General features: G+C 45.7%; 1 protein-coding gene across 1 annotated transcript in view; it reads right to left on the bottom strand.

The window, feature by feature from the left end:
* Positions 1 to 14395, bottom strand: part of FAM3B (FAM3 metabolism regulating signaling molecule B) — a 65430-nt gene that overhangs the window by 34644 nt on the left and 16391 nt on the right. The window contains exon 3 of the mRNA XM_061422185.1: positions 2736 to 2859. Within this exon, the coding sequence (XP_061278169.1) occupies positions 2736 to 2859 (124 nt within the window). The remainder of the gene's footprint in view (positions 1 to 2735; positions 2860 to 14395) is intronic.

Below are 14395 nucleotides of genomic sequence, written 5' to 3'. Positions count from 1 at the left end.
TGGGGACATGTGACAATATCTGGGATGAGTGCTGTTGTCATAGCCAGAGGGAGGGGGGAAGGCTCTATGGCATCCAGTGGGTGGAGGCCTGGGGAATTGCCAAGCCTGCAATGCCCAGTGAGGCCCCCACCACACAGAACCAGCAGGCCCTTGTGGCCATGGGGTTGAGGTGGCGAACCCTGAACTGTGATGTCAGCTTCTTGGGCAGGAGCCACATGTTCCATGTCAGGGTCCCTCCACTGAGTGCCTCACCCCCGGGGGTTCATTGGTGGATGAACGTTTGTCAATAAACTGTCTGGCAGAGTGAATGGGGCTTGGAGAAGGGATGGACCCATAGAGGGGCTATTTCTACCCAACTCATAAATACTGAACAAAGGATATGCCAGGACCAAGTAAGGCGTGTGGAACTGAATCTGACCCCCTCTCTGAGCATGCTGCCCACTCCCTGGTGGATGAGGTGTGTGCAGAGACAAGTGACTGAGATGGAGGGAGGAAAATGTGAATGAGCCAAGTGCTCTAGGCAACAAGTAACTAACAAAGAAGGGAGGGTTGGCCTGGCTTTGGGGGAATTGGTGGGATGATTCCAAATGACCTCCTACTCAGGGTTAGGAGCACTCAGTTTCTTTTATCTGCAGTAATCACTTAATCACCCAAACCATCCTTAATTTGGGTGTTGTGGGTTACCCTGTGTTCCCTCAAAGTTCAAATGTTATACTAATCCTAAGAACCTCAGAATGTGACCTCATTTGGACACAGGACCTTTGAGGAGATGACTCATTTAAAACAAGTTCTTTAGAGTGACCCTAATCCAATATGAAATAGCCTCTTGATGAGGGTGAAAGAGGAGAGTGAAAAAGCTGGCTTAAAACTCAACATTCAAAAAACTAAGATCATGGAATCTGGTCCTATAATTCATGGCAAATATAAGGGGACAATGTGGAAACAGTGACATATTTTATTTTCTTGAGCTCCAAAATCACTGTGGACGGTGACTGCAGCCATGAAATTAAAAGACACTTGACCCTTGGAAGAAAAGTTATGACAAACCTAGACAGTGTATTAAAAAGTAGAGACATCATTTTGCTGACAAAGGTCTGTCTAGTCCAAGCTATAGTTTTTCCAGCAATCATCATGTATGGATGTGAGATTTGGACCATAAGGAAGGAGGAGCATCGAAGAATTAATGCTTTCAAATTGTGGTGTGGGAGAAGACGCTTGAGAGTCCCCTGGACAGCAAGGAAATCAAACCTGGACAGCAAGGAAATCAAATCAGGCAATCCTAAAGGAAATCAACCCTGAATATTCTTTGGAAGAACTGATGCTGAAGCTGAAGCTCTAATACTTTAGCCACATCATGCAAAGAATCAACTCATTGGAGAAGACCCTGATGCCTGGAAAGATTGAAGGCAGGAGAAGGGGGTGGCAGAGGATGAGATAGTTGGATGGCATCACCGACTTAATGAACAGGAGTTTGAGCAAACTCCAGGAGATAGTGAAGAACAGGGATCCTGGTGTGCTGCAGTCCATGGGGTCACAACAAATTGAACATGACTTAGCAACTGAGCAACAACAACAATCCAATATGAACGGTGTCCTTTCAAAGAGGGGAATCTGGGACCAAGACACAAGGAGGGAAGGTGATGTGAAGACCCAGGGTGAAAATGGCATCTGCAAGTCAAGGGGAGAGCCTGAGACAGACATTCCCTAGCAGCCCCAGAAGGAACCAGCCCTGCCCACACCTTGATCTTGGCATTTGGCTTCCAGAGTGTGAGAGAATGAATGTCTCTTGCCTAAGCTGCACTGTCTGTGTACTTTGTTATGCAGCTCTAGTCATGGAACACGCTGGGCTAGGAGTGTTCCAAGTGCCAGGGATTAGTGGGCTATTAAGGGTAAGGCAGTTGCAGGGAACCTGGACTGAGTTGAGCAAGGGGTGTGGGCTGTAGGGAGAGATGACACTGACTATTCAGGAGGGTGAGACTCAAAACCCAAATGCAAGGACAGCTATGTCCTGAGTTTTGGTGTTTCCCTGATTTTGAATGGCTAGAGTGCAAAATATATCCTGAAGTTTGTGCTGTGTGTGTGCAAGCGCGCTTACTCGCTTCAGTTATGTCTGACTCTGATGCTATGGACTGGAGCCTGCCAGGCTCCTCTGTCCATGGGATTCTCCAGGCAAGAATACTGGAGTGGGTTGCCATTTCCTTCTCCAGGGGATCTTCCTGACCTAGGCACTGAACTCCCACGTCTCTTACATCTTCTGCATTAACAGATGGGTTCTTTACCACTAGTGCCGCCTGGAAAGCCCTGAGTTTTGTGCTGACTGCTGTCAGATGGAAGCTCAACATGTGACACATAAAACCACGAGAGACAATCCATGTGTCCCCACCCCACCATGGGCACAGCAGGCTTTCTCAGCTCCCCTCGGATGCCCCTAGCCTCTGGCTGAAGTCCAAGACATGCCTTTCTCTCCTGGGACAGACTTGTTGCCTAGTCAGTTTCAGATTCTGCCTGCAAAGCGGGAGACCTGGGTTCGATCCCTGGGTTGAGAAGATCCCCTGGAGAAGGAAATGGCAACTCACTCCAGTATTCGTCCCTAGAGAATCCCATGGACAGAGGAGTCCATAGGGTCAGGAAGAGTCAGACACAACTGAGCGACTTCCATTTTCACTTTTCAGCCTCAGAGAAGGCAAACAACCACGCAGGGGAGCTAGGCTTTCTTTTCTTGCACTGATACTTACATCTCATCCTCAAAGCAGATCTTGGCGTATTTGTCCCTGCCACCCCCGCTGAGCAACCGGTAAGCGTAGGTGTCTTCAGGACACGGGGACCAGTGGTCACATTTTTGCCTTTTTGGGGTTGGGGCTGCAACAAACAAGAATGTAACAGTTAGCACCACACAGTACTGATCAGGAGAAACCACTGCTTGGCTATGAATGGCAGTTTGTCTGTCCCAGGACTTCGTATTGGCAAATCCCAGGAGTGGTAGAGGGCTTCTCAGGTGGCTCAGATGGTGAAGAATCCACCTACAACACAGAAGACCTCGGTTTAATTCCTGGGTTGGGAAGATCCCCCAGAGGAGGGAATGGCCTCCCATGCCAGCAGTGGTAGAGGAAAACTGGGAAGATGTGAAGCTAACTGAACCTGCTTTTGTCTTCAAATACCAAATATGCAAAAGGAGGGGATGCTGAGTAGGTGGAACCATTTAAAAGGAGTTGGGAATCACTCTTAATCGTTAAGTATTATGGTGAACCAACCAGTAGCCTGTGGAACATCTGTCCAGCTTCTGAATTTACATACCTAAAACACACACACACACACACACACACACACACACACTCCTGACTACTGTTAGTCCTGCCCCCAGGCCACAGGTGCAAGACCTTGTACCAAGGCCAGAAGGAGAGCCCAGAAACAAGGTCACCTCGTCGTTGCCAAAAGCCACCCCTTAATCTTCATGAACAGGCCTCCTGACTCCATATTAGGCAAAAATGCCCTTTCCAGTGCTCACCCTAACCAATCAACTAATGCCACCCTTCCAGCACAAATTTTCTTTGTTTTGAGGCTATAAAAATTGGCTACTAATCCACGAAAGGGGTCGGCTCTCCCTGGTCTGTCTGGAGGTATCAGCCTGCTAGCTCGCAGCACCCACATTATCTCTGCTCTTTAGTCTCTATAAACTCACTCCCTTCTGAGATGCTCTGTGTCTGGAAACTCTTTTCCAACCCACATTCAGATTGCCTCCACAACACCACTCTGGCCCTGGCTGACCTCTCTCCTTTCCCTTAAGCTGGAGACACTGAGGTTTTCTGCCTGGGCTGCTATGTCAGTGGTGGCAGGCCCCAGAGATGTCTTGCCCAGCAATAGAGGGCAGCAGTTGGGGAGGATGGGGTCAGCCAGCCCTGGGCACTACCTGCATCTCCCACTACTGGGTGCCTCGTTGCCATCACTTGTGTCTCCCTCCTTTCACAGGTGCAGCTATCTGTCATCACCCACAGAACCCAGAGTCTTGTGCTGGGCTTAAATTGTAATCCTGAGTCTCCAGAAAAAAATGAAAATCAGAAAGTGCTCCCACTCCTCCAGTTTGAGTGGGGACATGCTGCCTTATGGATCCCTGCAGTGCTCTTCTGTTTCATCTACCTGGATGAAAGCTCGGCCGGCAGGGTGGCTGGGAGGCCCTGCTGTGGGAGTCAGGACTACCCGTGAGTGTTGTGATGGCCAAGCGCCATGGGGCTGAGCTGGACCAGGGCTGAGCTGCTTGGGGATCATGCGGATGCTGGTCCATGCCCAGTCCTGGTGCCCAGGAGGCCACAGAGTTCTTGGGGGGAGTGCACCCCAACATCGCACTTAGCTCTTCACACCTTTCTTCCCCTCACTGGCACTACCCCCATCACTAACCAAAGCTTCAACCCACCTCGCACCGTCCAGCTTGCCCTGTTTTATTTTCTTTTGCTTAGCGCTCATCACTGTTTAACACCCCATAGTTCCCTCTTTAAAAGCTTCTGCATGAGGACAGGATGTCATCTGTTTATTTTCACAGCACCCCCAGCACCTAGTGGGTGTGCAGCACAAGCAGCTGCTCCATCAACATGTTGAACAAATACGTAACGGAGCAGGACCCTATGGGGTCTTCCTGGGCCAGATCCCCACTCTCCCCCTGGCCCCACAGTCCTCTGCCTGCCTCTTGTCTGTAGAAGAGCTTAGTCTCCCAGGACTCCCCAGAGTCACAAAAGCCTGACTCAAGGATTAATGACTGAAGGTATGTGATTGTATAGTGACAAAAGTAGCAGTTGGGCCAGGAGAACTGGTAACAATTCAAACAGTAAATCAGCCATATGGCAGTGACAGAATCTTTAGTTCCTCCCTGAGGTCCACAGCAGGGCTAACAGTATCTCATGCACATCACTGAGTTGTTTTCCAGGTTCTAAAACCACCACCAAAAGGAAGAGGTTAACTACCCAATGACTACTGTGTGTGTTTTAAGTTGCTTCAGTCGTGTCTGACTCTTTGTGACCCTATGGACTGCATCCCATCAGGCTTCTCTGTCCATGGGATTCTCCAGGCAAGAATACTGGAGTGGGCTGCCATGCCCTCCTCCAGGGGATCTTCCCTACCCAGGAACTGAACCCACATCTCTTACATCTTCTGCACTGGCAAGCAGGTTCTTTACCACTAGTGCCACTGGGAAGTCACCCGATGACCACTATTAGCATGTATATTCCAGACCTACTGGAGCCTCAGGAGTGATTACGTTAACCCCTGGTACCCTGCCCTGTCACCTCTCTATCAGCCAATCAGAGAACTGTGCACAAGTTGATCATGTACTCTAAGGCTCTTTCCCTCAGGTTGCCTTTAAAAATGCTTCCCTGAAACCCATCAGGAAGGTCTAGTCTTTTGAGCACTAGCTGCCTGGACTCCTTGCTTTGCACCTGGAATAAATGCTGTACTTTCCTGCAGTACAACCCAGTGTCAGCAGACTGGCTTTACTGCAAGAAGGTGAGCATATCAAGGTTTGGTTCGGTAACAAGTGAATGGACATCTGGCCCTTTGGTGAGGCAGAAACCTTTACTTACTTTGGCAGAAAACTCAGAGCCACTGAACCTGCTCCCCCACTACAAAGGGGATGAGCAACCTGGAGTCAGGGCTTTCTGTACATGTGCTACAGCAGCTCTGGTTTGCTTTTAGTAATAACAAAGGACCTTGGGATTTTATCTTTTTTAATCTAATTTCTGAAGAAAAAAATTGAAAGTAATAGAAAGGCAAAAAGAAGGGAAAAAGTCTTATGTATTATTCTAAGTAATCATCACTGTTTTCTCTTTTGGTATATTTTCTTCTGGACTTTTCTATGCCTGCAGAGGACATCTGCAAAGTTGGAAAACATGGATTAACAATATATAAACAGTTTATCTATAACATATATGAACATATACGTTACCTCACTTACATTTTCATATATTATAATATACTAAATACATTTTTTCTTAATCTCCAGTTACCTAAATTTAAAGCAAGTTGTCCAACTATTAACATGCGAAAGTGCTATAAATACAGTATCTTCTCAATGTTTCTCAGTTTTGAACATGAAAGTGTATTTATTTTAGTTTTTTAAAAAATTAATGATAATGCTCATTACTTTGAATTCAGGGGTAGTTTACCTAAAAACACACTGAGCATAATATTTAAAAATGTAACTAACACGCTGCCTAAAGTCTGTTTCCAGACTCTGCTGATATCCTGAGTGTGTACAGTTGGTTCCTTATGATGATTCATCTTTATGATGAACTTATGATGGTTCATCTTTATGATGGTGTGAAAGAAATATGAATTCAGAGAAAACTATACTTTGAATTGTGAATTTCTATCCTTTCCCAGGGCTTCCCTGGTGGCTCAGTGGCAGAGAACCCGAATATTCATTGGAAGGACTATTGCTGAAGCTCCAGTACTTTGGCCACATGATGTGAAGAGCTGACTCACTGGAAAAGACCCTGATGCTGGGAAAGATTGAAGGCAGGAGGAGAAGGGGACGATAGAGGATGAGATGGTTAGATAGCACTGCCAACTCAATGGACATGAATTTGAGCAAACTCTGGGAGATAGTAAAGGACACAGGAACCTGGCATGCTGCAGTCCATGGGATCGCAGAAAGTGGACACGACTCAGTGACTGAACAACAACGATCCTTTCCCACCTAGTGCTGTGGGGTCCAGTGCCTTTGTAATGCTGGACAGTGGCAGTCACAGCTCCTCCCAGTCAACCGCATGATCACAAGGGTGAATAACCGGTATGTGGACAGCCATTCTGTTTTTTTTGTTTTTAGCAAATTACAGGAGATAATCAACACAATTATAAACAGACTTTGTGATAGATGAATTTGCCCACCTGTAGGCTAATGTACATGTTCTGTGCCCAGTTAAGGTAAACTTGGCTAAGCTAGGATGTTCAGGTGTATTAAATACATTTTTGACCTGTGATATTTTCAACTTACGATAGGTTTATTGGGATGCAACTCTATTGTAAAGTCAAGGAAGCGGGACTTCCCTGGTGGTCCAGTGGTTAAGAATCAGCCTGCCAATGTAGGGGACTCGGATTTGATCCCTCCTTCAGGAAGATCCTACATTCACGGAGTAACTAAGCCTGTAGCCACAACTACTGAACCCACAAGCCACAGTTACTGAAGCTTGCATGTCTAGAGCCTGTGCTCCACAAGGAGAGCAGTCACTGCAATAAGAGGCCCCCACTTGCTGCAACTGGAGAAAGCTCGAGAGCAGCAATGAAGACCCAGCACAGCCCTCAAAAAAGGTAAGCCAAGGAGACTCTGTACTGTCTAGAGAGAACACTCCTAAAGTGGGATCCACACTCATCCTGCCTGCCACCTGTATTTCTCTTCCCAAGGATACAGACTTGCTCAGTGGACCCTGCTCTTCTTGGCAGGACTTCTTTGAGATTCCTCTTCCCCCTGCTCTTGGAGAAAGGCAACATTTCCAGGCCCTCTGCCATCATCACCATGCTGGTGGGTGCCCTGGCTACATAACCCTCTTGTCCTCACCGAGTTCTGGACGTGCAGACAGCTGTGGTGTGACCAGCAAGATGGAAGGTCTAATATGGCCCAGCCCCAGTGTTGCTTAAAATATCCCAAGGTCATGGGGACACTGTACCTCCTGACCCCCAGTGGAAGTGGTAGTTTGGAGACAGAATGAGAGCAGATTAGTATGGGAGGCAGGGCGTGGAACCGGAAATGGTATTTTACTCTATTTTTAAGCCAGCTGGAAAAAGAGAAGCAAACAGGGCCTGGTAACATCACAAATAAGTGGGACAAATATTCCCACAGGGTGAAAGAGGCAGCCTGTCTTCCGGAACCTGGGCAAAGCATCACCCATGCTGCTTCTGAGGGTCCATGGTTATCAACAACGTCCTGGGTGTAACCAACCATGTTCCCAGCCATTAACCCTGTGCTAGCTATCTCCTGAGCAGGCCTGCTCTGTAAGGGATTCCATGACACAGCCCAGAAAGCAGAGAGAAGTTAAACTCAGGTGAGGAATTCAACTTCTGAGTAACAGGGAAGGAGAAGGCCATAAGGCAAGAGAGCCCGTTTTGCAAAAATGTTGGGAAGATTTAAAAAATAGCCTGTCTTTTTATGATTCAGCTAAGGGCTGTGCCTGCAAACATATCAAATGCAGTTTTATGTATTTAATATGATTTCAATAAGATTCAAATACATTTTTATGTTGAGAAAATAGCAGTGAGTGGTTTCCTTTTTATGGAAGAACAGCTCATAGTTGATTTACAATGTTGTTAGTTTCAGGTGTGTGGCAAAGTGCTTCAGTCATATATACATATATATATATATGTATGTACACACACACATATATATATATGCATATTTGCTGTTCAGTTGCTAAGCCATATTGGACTCTTTGTGATCCCATGAACTACAGTATGCCTGTATACATATACATTATAATAATTAATATATATTATATACACTATATATTAATACATTATATAACATATTAATGCATATTAATAATAGTATATATTAATATATGTATCTATTAATATATACTTCTACCAGTGGAGCCTTATATATAGTAATATTAATATACTTTATTATTATACTTTATTAAAGTATAATACTATATTAAAGTATAATATATTAGTATAGTATATTAAATTATATATAGTATATTAAGTATATTATATTATATATATTAAATACATGTTAAATATATCAAATATATTATATATACTATATATAGTATATTCAATGATAGCATATTCAATATATTAAAGTATTAATATACTTTATTAATATATTAATGTTATAGTTTATGTATTATATATAATGTTTTCTATACAATATATACTATATATAATATGTATTATATATACATATTTATGGGCTTCCTTGGTGGCCCAGATGGTAAAGAATCTGCCTGTAGTATGGGAGGCCTGAGTTTGATCCCTGGGTTGGGAAGATCCCTTGGAGAAGGAAATGGCAACCCACTCCAGAATTTTCACCTGGAGAATCCCTTGGACAGAGGAGCCTGGTGGGCTATAGTCCATGGGGTCATAAACAGTGCCTAACACTTTCACTTTCATACATATATATTTTATATATATATATATATATATATATATATATATATAAAGTTTATTTCTCCTAGAAATAAGCTGTGACACTGAAGTAGCGGGTAGTCACTCCTCACCCTTCTTTTCTGGGTTCTAGCAGCAACAGGCCCTTGAGCCCCAGGTCTGGCCTCTGCGTGCCCCTGCATGACAGGTGCCCGAGGCAGGAGCAGCAGGCTGCCAGCTGAGAGCAGGAAGGAAAGCGGGAGCTGGCAGTTCTCTGAGAAGCACAGCTGCATGACGGCCTAGCGTGCTTGGGCACCAGGGAGTTGGGGTTCCTCCCTCAACTGGCCCTTGTTCCTCCTCCTGCCTGTCAGAAAGAAAAATAAGGTCAGCCCTCCCTCCTCTCTCTGTGGATTCCACATCTTGGACTCAACCAACCAGGAACTGAAAAGATTTTTTAAAATTTCTGAAAGACCCGAAAAGCAAAACTTGAATTTGCGTCTGGCAGGCAATGCTTTACATAGCGTTTACATCGTATTTACAACTATTGACATATCATTTACATTGTACTAGGCATTGTATGTAACCTAGTTATGATTTAAAGTATGTAGGAGGGTTGTTAAGACAGCAAATGCTCAGAGTTCTCATCACAATTTTTTTTCTATTTCTTTAACTTTGTGTTTATATGAGATGGTGGATATTTACTAACTTGTGCAAACCATCGCATGATGTATGTAAGTCTAGTCATCATGCTGCACACCTTAAACTTATACTTGGTTGTTTAGTCACTCAGTCGTGTCCGACTGTTTGTGACCCCATGGACTGTAGCCCGCTAGGCTCCTCTGTCCATGGGATTATCCAGGCAAGGATACTGGAGTCAGTTGCCATGCCCTCCTCCAGGGGATCTGCCTGACCCAGGGACTGAACCCATGTCTCTTGCATTGCCAGGTGGATTTGTTACTACTGACCACCAGAGAAGCCTCCAAACATATCCAGTGCTGTATATCAATTATGGGATCCCTGGTAGCTCAGCTGGTAAAGAATCCGCCTGTATATCAATTATATCGCAATAAAATTGAAAGAAAAAGAGATGAAGTATAAAGGAGGATGTGGGTGGGTAACATGCAGAAATTGTGCCATTTTATATAAGGCACCTGAGCATCTGTGCACTTTGGCATCTGCAGAGGTCCTGGAATCAATCTCCCACAGATAAGGGGGATGACTGTAGTTGTCTAAATTGGGCTTGACGTTCCAAAGGTCATTGGAAGCCTGAGAAATGCTCATCACAGCGGCAACTTGCTGCTTTGTGCCTGTCCCACTGGGAAACTTGGGAAGCTGGGAACTGCGCCTGTTGCTGAGGATGGCGGGAGACAGGAGCCAGTTCTGGAAAACTGTCAGGCTCGACTGAGTCACCTGAACTGACAGGTGCGGTGTGGTTCCACTCCTGGGTATGTAAATACCAAGAAAAGTTTCAGCCATGTCCACGAGGAGACCTGTGGGATGTCTGCTACACAGCATCTGTGTGGTGACAAGCTGGAGGCAACGGGGAGCTGGCCCCCACTCCCAAGAGAAAGAGGAGGAAAATGCGAAGACTCAAGCCCCAGGCACCATGCAGCCTGAGCAGCCTCAGAGGAGAGGCACCCACAGCCAGATAGGGCCTCAGGCATGGCGCTGAGCGACACCAAGAACCAGGTCCTTGAAGCACCGAAATGCACGCCTGCAAAACAGGACAAGCTGGCATGCAAGTAGGTGTTCATCAGAAGGGTGTCATTAGATGCATCAGAGGCCTGGGGGACACTGGGTGATGTTGGAGAGGGAAGTGGGGATAAAGGGAGAAATAAATAAAATGAGAGAGCAAGGAGGAGATGCATTAGAGGCCTGGGGGATGCTGGGTGATGTCAGAGAGGGAAGTGGGGATAAAGGGAGAAATAAATAAAATGAGAGAGCAAGGAGGAAAGTGGGGGAAAGGATGGATTAGGAGATTAGGATTGACATATATACACTACTGTGTATAAGATACACATTAATAATGTATATATAAAATAGCTGAGAAAAAAGAAGCTGAAGGCAAAGGAGAAAAATATACCCACCTGAATGCAGAGTTCCAAAGAAGAGCAAGGAAAGATAAGAAAGCCTCCTTCAGTGATTGATGCAAAGAAATAGAAGAAAACAATAGAATGGGAAAGACTAGAGATCTCTTGAAGAAAATTAGAGATACCACGGGAACATTTCGTGCAAAGATGGGCTCAATAAAGGACAGAAATCATATGGACCTGACAGAAGCAGAAGATATTAAGAAGAGGTGGCAAGAATACACAGAAGAACTGTATAAAAAAGATCTTCATGACCCAGATAACCATGATGGTGTGCTCACACAACTGGAGCCAGACACCCTAGAATGTAAAGTCAAGTGGGCCTTAGGAACCATCACTACGAACAAAGCTAGTGGAAGTGATGGAATTCCAGCTGAGCTGTTTCAGGTCCTAAAAGATGATGCTGTTAAAGTGCTGCACTCAACGTGCCAGCAAATTTGGAAAACTCAGCAGTGGCCACAGGACTGGAAAAGGTCAGTTTTCATTCCAATCCCAAAGAATGTTCAAACTACCGCACAACTGCACTCATCTCACACACTAGCAAAGTAATGCTCAAAATTCTCCAAGCCAGGCTTCAACAGTATGTGAACTGTGAACTTCCCGATGTTCAAGATGGGTTTAGAAAAGGCAGAGGAACCAGAGATCAAATTGCCAACATCTGTTGGATCATTGAAAAAGCAAGAGAGTTCCAGAAAAACATCTACTTCTGTTTTATTGACTATGCCAAAGCCTTTGACTGTATGCTGCTACTGCTGCTAAGTCGCTTCAGTCATGTCCGACTCTGTGCGACCCCATAGATGGCAGCACACCAGGCTCCCTCGTCCCTGGGATTCTCCAGGCAAGAACACTGGAGTGGGTTGCCATTTCCTTCTCCAACGCATGAAAGTGAAAGTGAAGTCGCTCAGTCGTGTCCAACTCTTAGCAACCCCATGGACTGCAGCCTACCAGGCTCCTCCGTCCATGGGATTTTCCAGGCAAGAGTACTGGAGTGGGGTGCCATTGCCTTCTCCGACTGTATGGATCACCACAAACTGTGGAAAATTCTTAAAGAGATGGGAATACCAGACCATCTTTCCTGCCTCTTGAGAAATCTGTATGCAGGTCAGGAAGCAACAGTTAGAACAGGACATGGAACAACAGACTGATTCCAATTTGGGAAAGGAGTGCCTCAAAGCTATATATTGTTACCCTGCTTATTTAACTTACACGCAGAGTACATCATGTGAAATGCCGGGCTGGATGAAGCACAAGCTGGAATCAAGATTGCTGGGAGAAATATCAATAACCTCAGATATGCAGATGACACCACCCTTATGGCAGAAAGCAAAGAAGAACGAAAGAGCCTCTTGATGAAAGTGAAAGAGGAGAGTGAAAAAGCTGGCTTAAGACTCAACATTCAAAAATCAAAGATCATGATAGCCAGTCCCATCACTTCATGGCAAATAGATGGGGAAACAATGGAAGCAGTGAAAGACTTTATTTTGGGGGGCTCGAAAATAAAAAATCATTGCAGATGGTGACTGCAGGCATGAAATTGAAAGACATTTGCTCCTTGGAAGAAAAGCTATGACCAATCTAGACAGCTTATTAAAAAGCAGAGGCATTACTTTGCTGATAAAGGTCCGTCTAGTCAAAGTTATAGTTTTTCCAGTAGTCACATATGGATGTGAGAGTTTGACTATAAAGAAAGCTGAGTGCTGAAGTATTGATGCTTTTGAACTGTGGTGTTGGAAAAGACTCTTGAGAGTCCCTTGGACTGCAAGGAGATCAAATCAGTCAATCCTCAAGGAAATCAGTCCTGAATATTCACTGGAAGGCTGACGCTGAAGCTGAAACTCCAGTCCTTTGGCCACCTGATGTGAAGAACTGACTCATTGGAAAAGACCCTGATGCTGGGAAAGACTGAAGGCAGGAGGAGAAGGGGATGACAGAGGATGAGATTGGATGGCATCACCAACTCAATGGACATGGGTTTGAGCAATCTCTGGGAGTTGGTGATGGACAGAGAAGCCTGGCATGCTACAGTCCATGGGGTCGCAAAGAGTCGGACAGGACTGAGGGACTGAGCACAAACACATGTATGAGATAGATAATTAGTAAGAACCAACTGTAGAGCACAGGGAACTCTACTCAGTATAATTCAAGGAAGGGATATATGTATATATGTGGCTGATTCACTTTGCCGTACAGCAGAAACTAAGGCTACACTGTATTTTTTCCCAATAAAAATTTTTTTTTAATTAATTAGTTAATTAAGTGAGGGCAGCCTGGTCCATGGCAGGTCACCTCTACTCCTAGTCCAGAGGTTCTGACCACTGAAGATGGCTGTCCTCTTGCTCTCTGTCCCTCCCTGGCTCCACCAGTGCTTGCCTCACATCCATCCACTCACCTGCCTGACCTTCCTTCCTACGACACTTGTCCCAGGCCCACCTAGTGACAGTTCTTATTAAAGGGGCAGTGAGGGGCCTGCCTCTCTGCTGGCTTCCCTGGTAACCGAAGAGCCCACCTGGTTCAGTGTCCCCTGTAACTGATAACCTCCCCCTTCCCCCGGGAGCAAAACCTGCCACCAGGACCTGCTCCCTTGGCAGCACAGTGAGTGTGGGTGTCACCCCAGGACCCTGATTCCAATGTGTAAGCCCCCCATCCATTAAACCAATGATGTCTGTGTTGCTGACTCTGGGTGCTTTCTTGGGTCTTGAAACTGGGCAAGTGCAGGGCTTGTAGGCCTGCTGGGGGACAGCCCGACAGGGAGGAAAGGAAGGAGTGGGTCAAGGAAGAGAGACGTGGGAAGCCTTACCCCTCAGGGGGAGGGAGACTGTGTGTTTGTCCTGTCGTGGAGGCGAGCACAGAACCTTCCACAAAGTCCTAATCTCCCCGTGAAATATGAGAAGGGGGATGCAAGGGTTAATAGTCAGTTACCTGTCGCTCTGGGTAAGCCATGAGAAGAACAGCATAGGTAAAGAATATAAGCCAGATATAGCAACTAAGTATAATCTAAACAAAAAGTACATCGGACTGATTAGTTGGGCTCGTCATGCCTTGCTGAGCTAAGGAGGAACATGGTGTGGACCTTGGAACTCTGGGTCAGCGCAAGTTCAGAACGCTGCTTGTGCACACACTGATGGTTCTTCTGATGTTCCTGCGAAGATTGCTGCCCCTCGGCTGTGTGATGCCCTTGGCACTAGGAGGTAACATAAAAGTACAGAGAAGAGCATTAATTCTGGGATGTGACTGGGGGC

Source organism: Bos javanicus, chromosome 1 (assembly GCF_032452875.1).
Source record: "Bos javanicus breed banteng chromosome 1, ARS-OSU_banteng_1.0, whole genome shotgun sequence".
Classification (NCBI taxonomy): Eukaryota; Metazoa; Chordata; class Mammalia; order Artiodactyla; family Bovidae; genus Bos; species Bos javanicus.
This window is presented reverse-complemented; position numbering and strand designations above follow the sequence as displayed.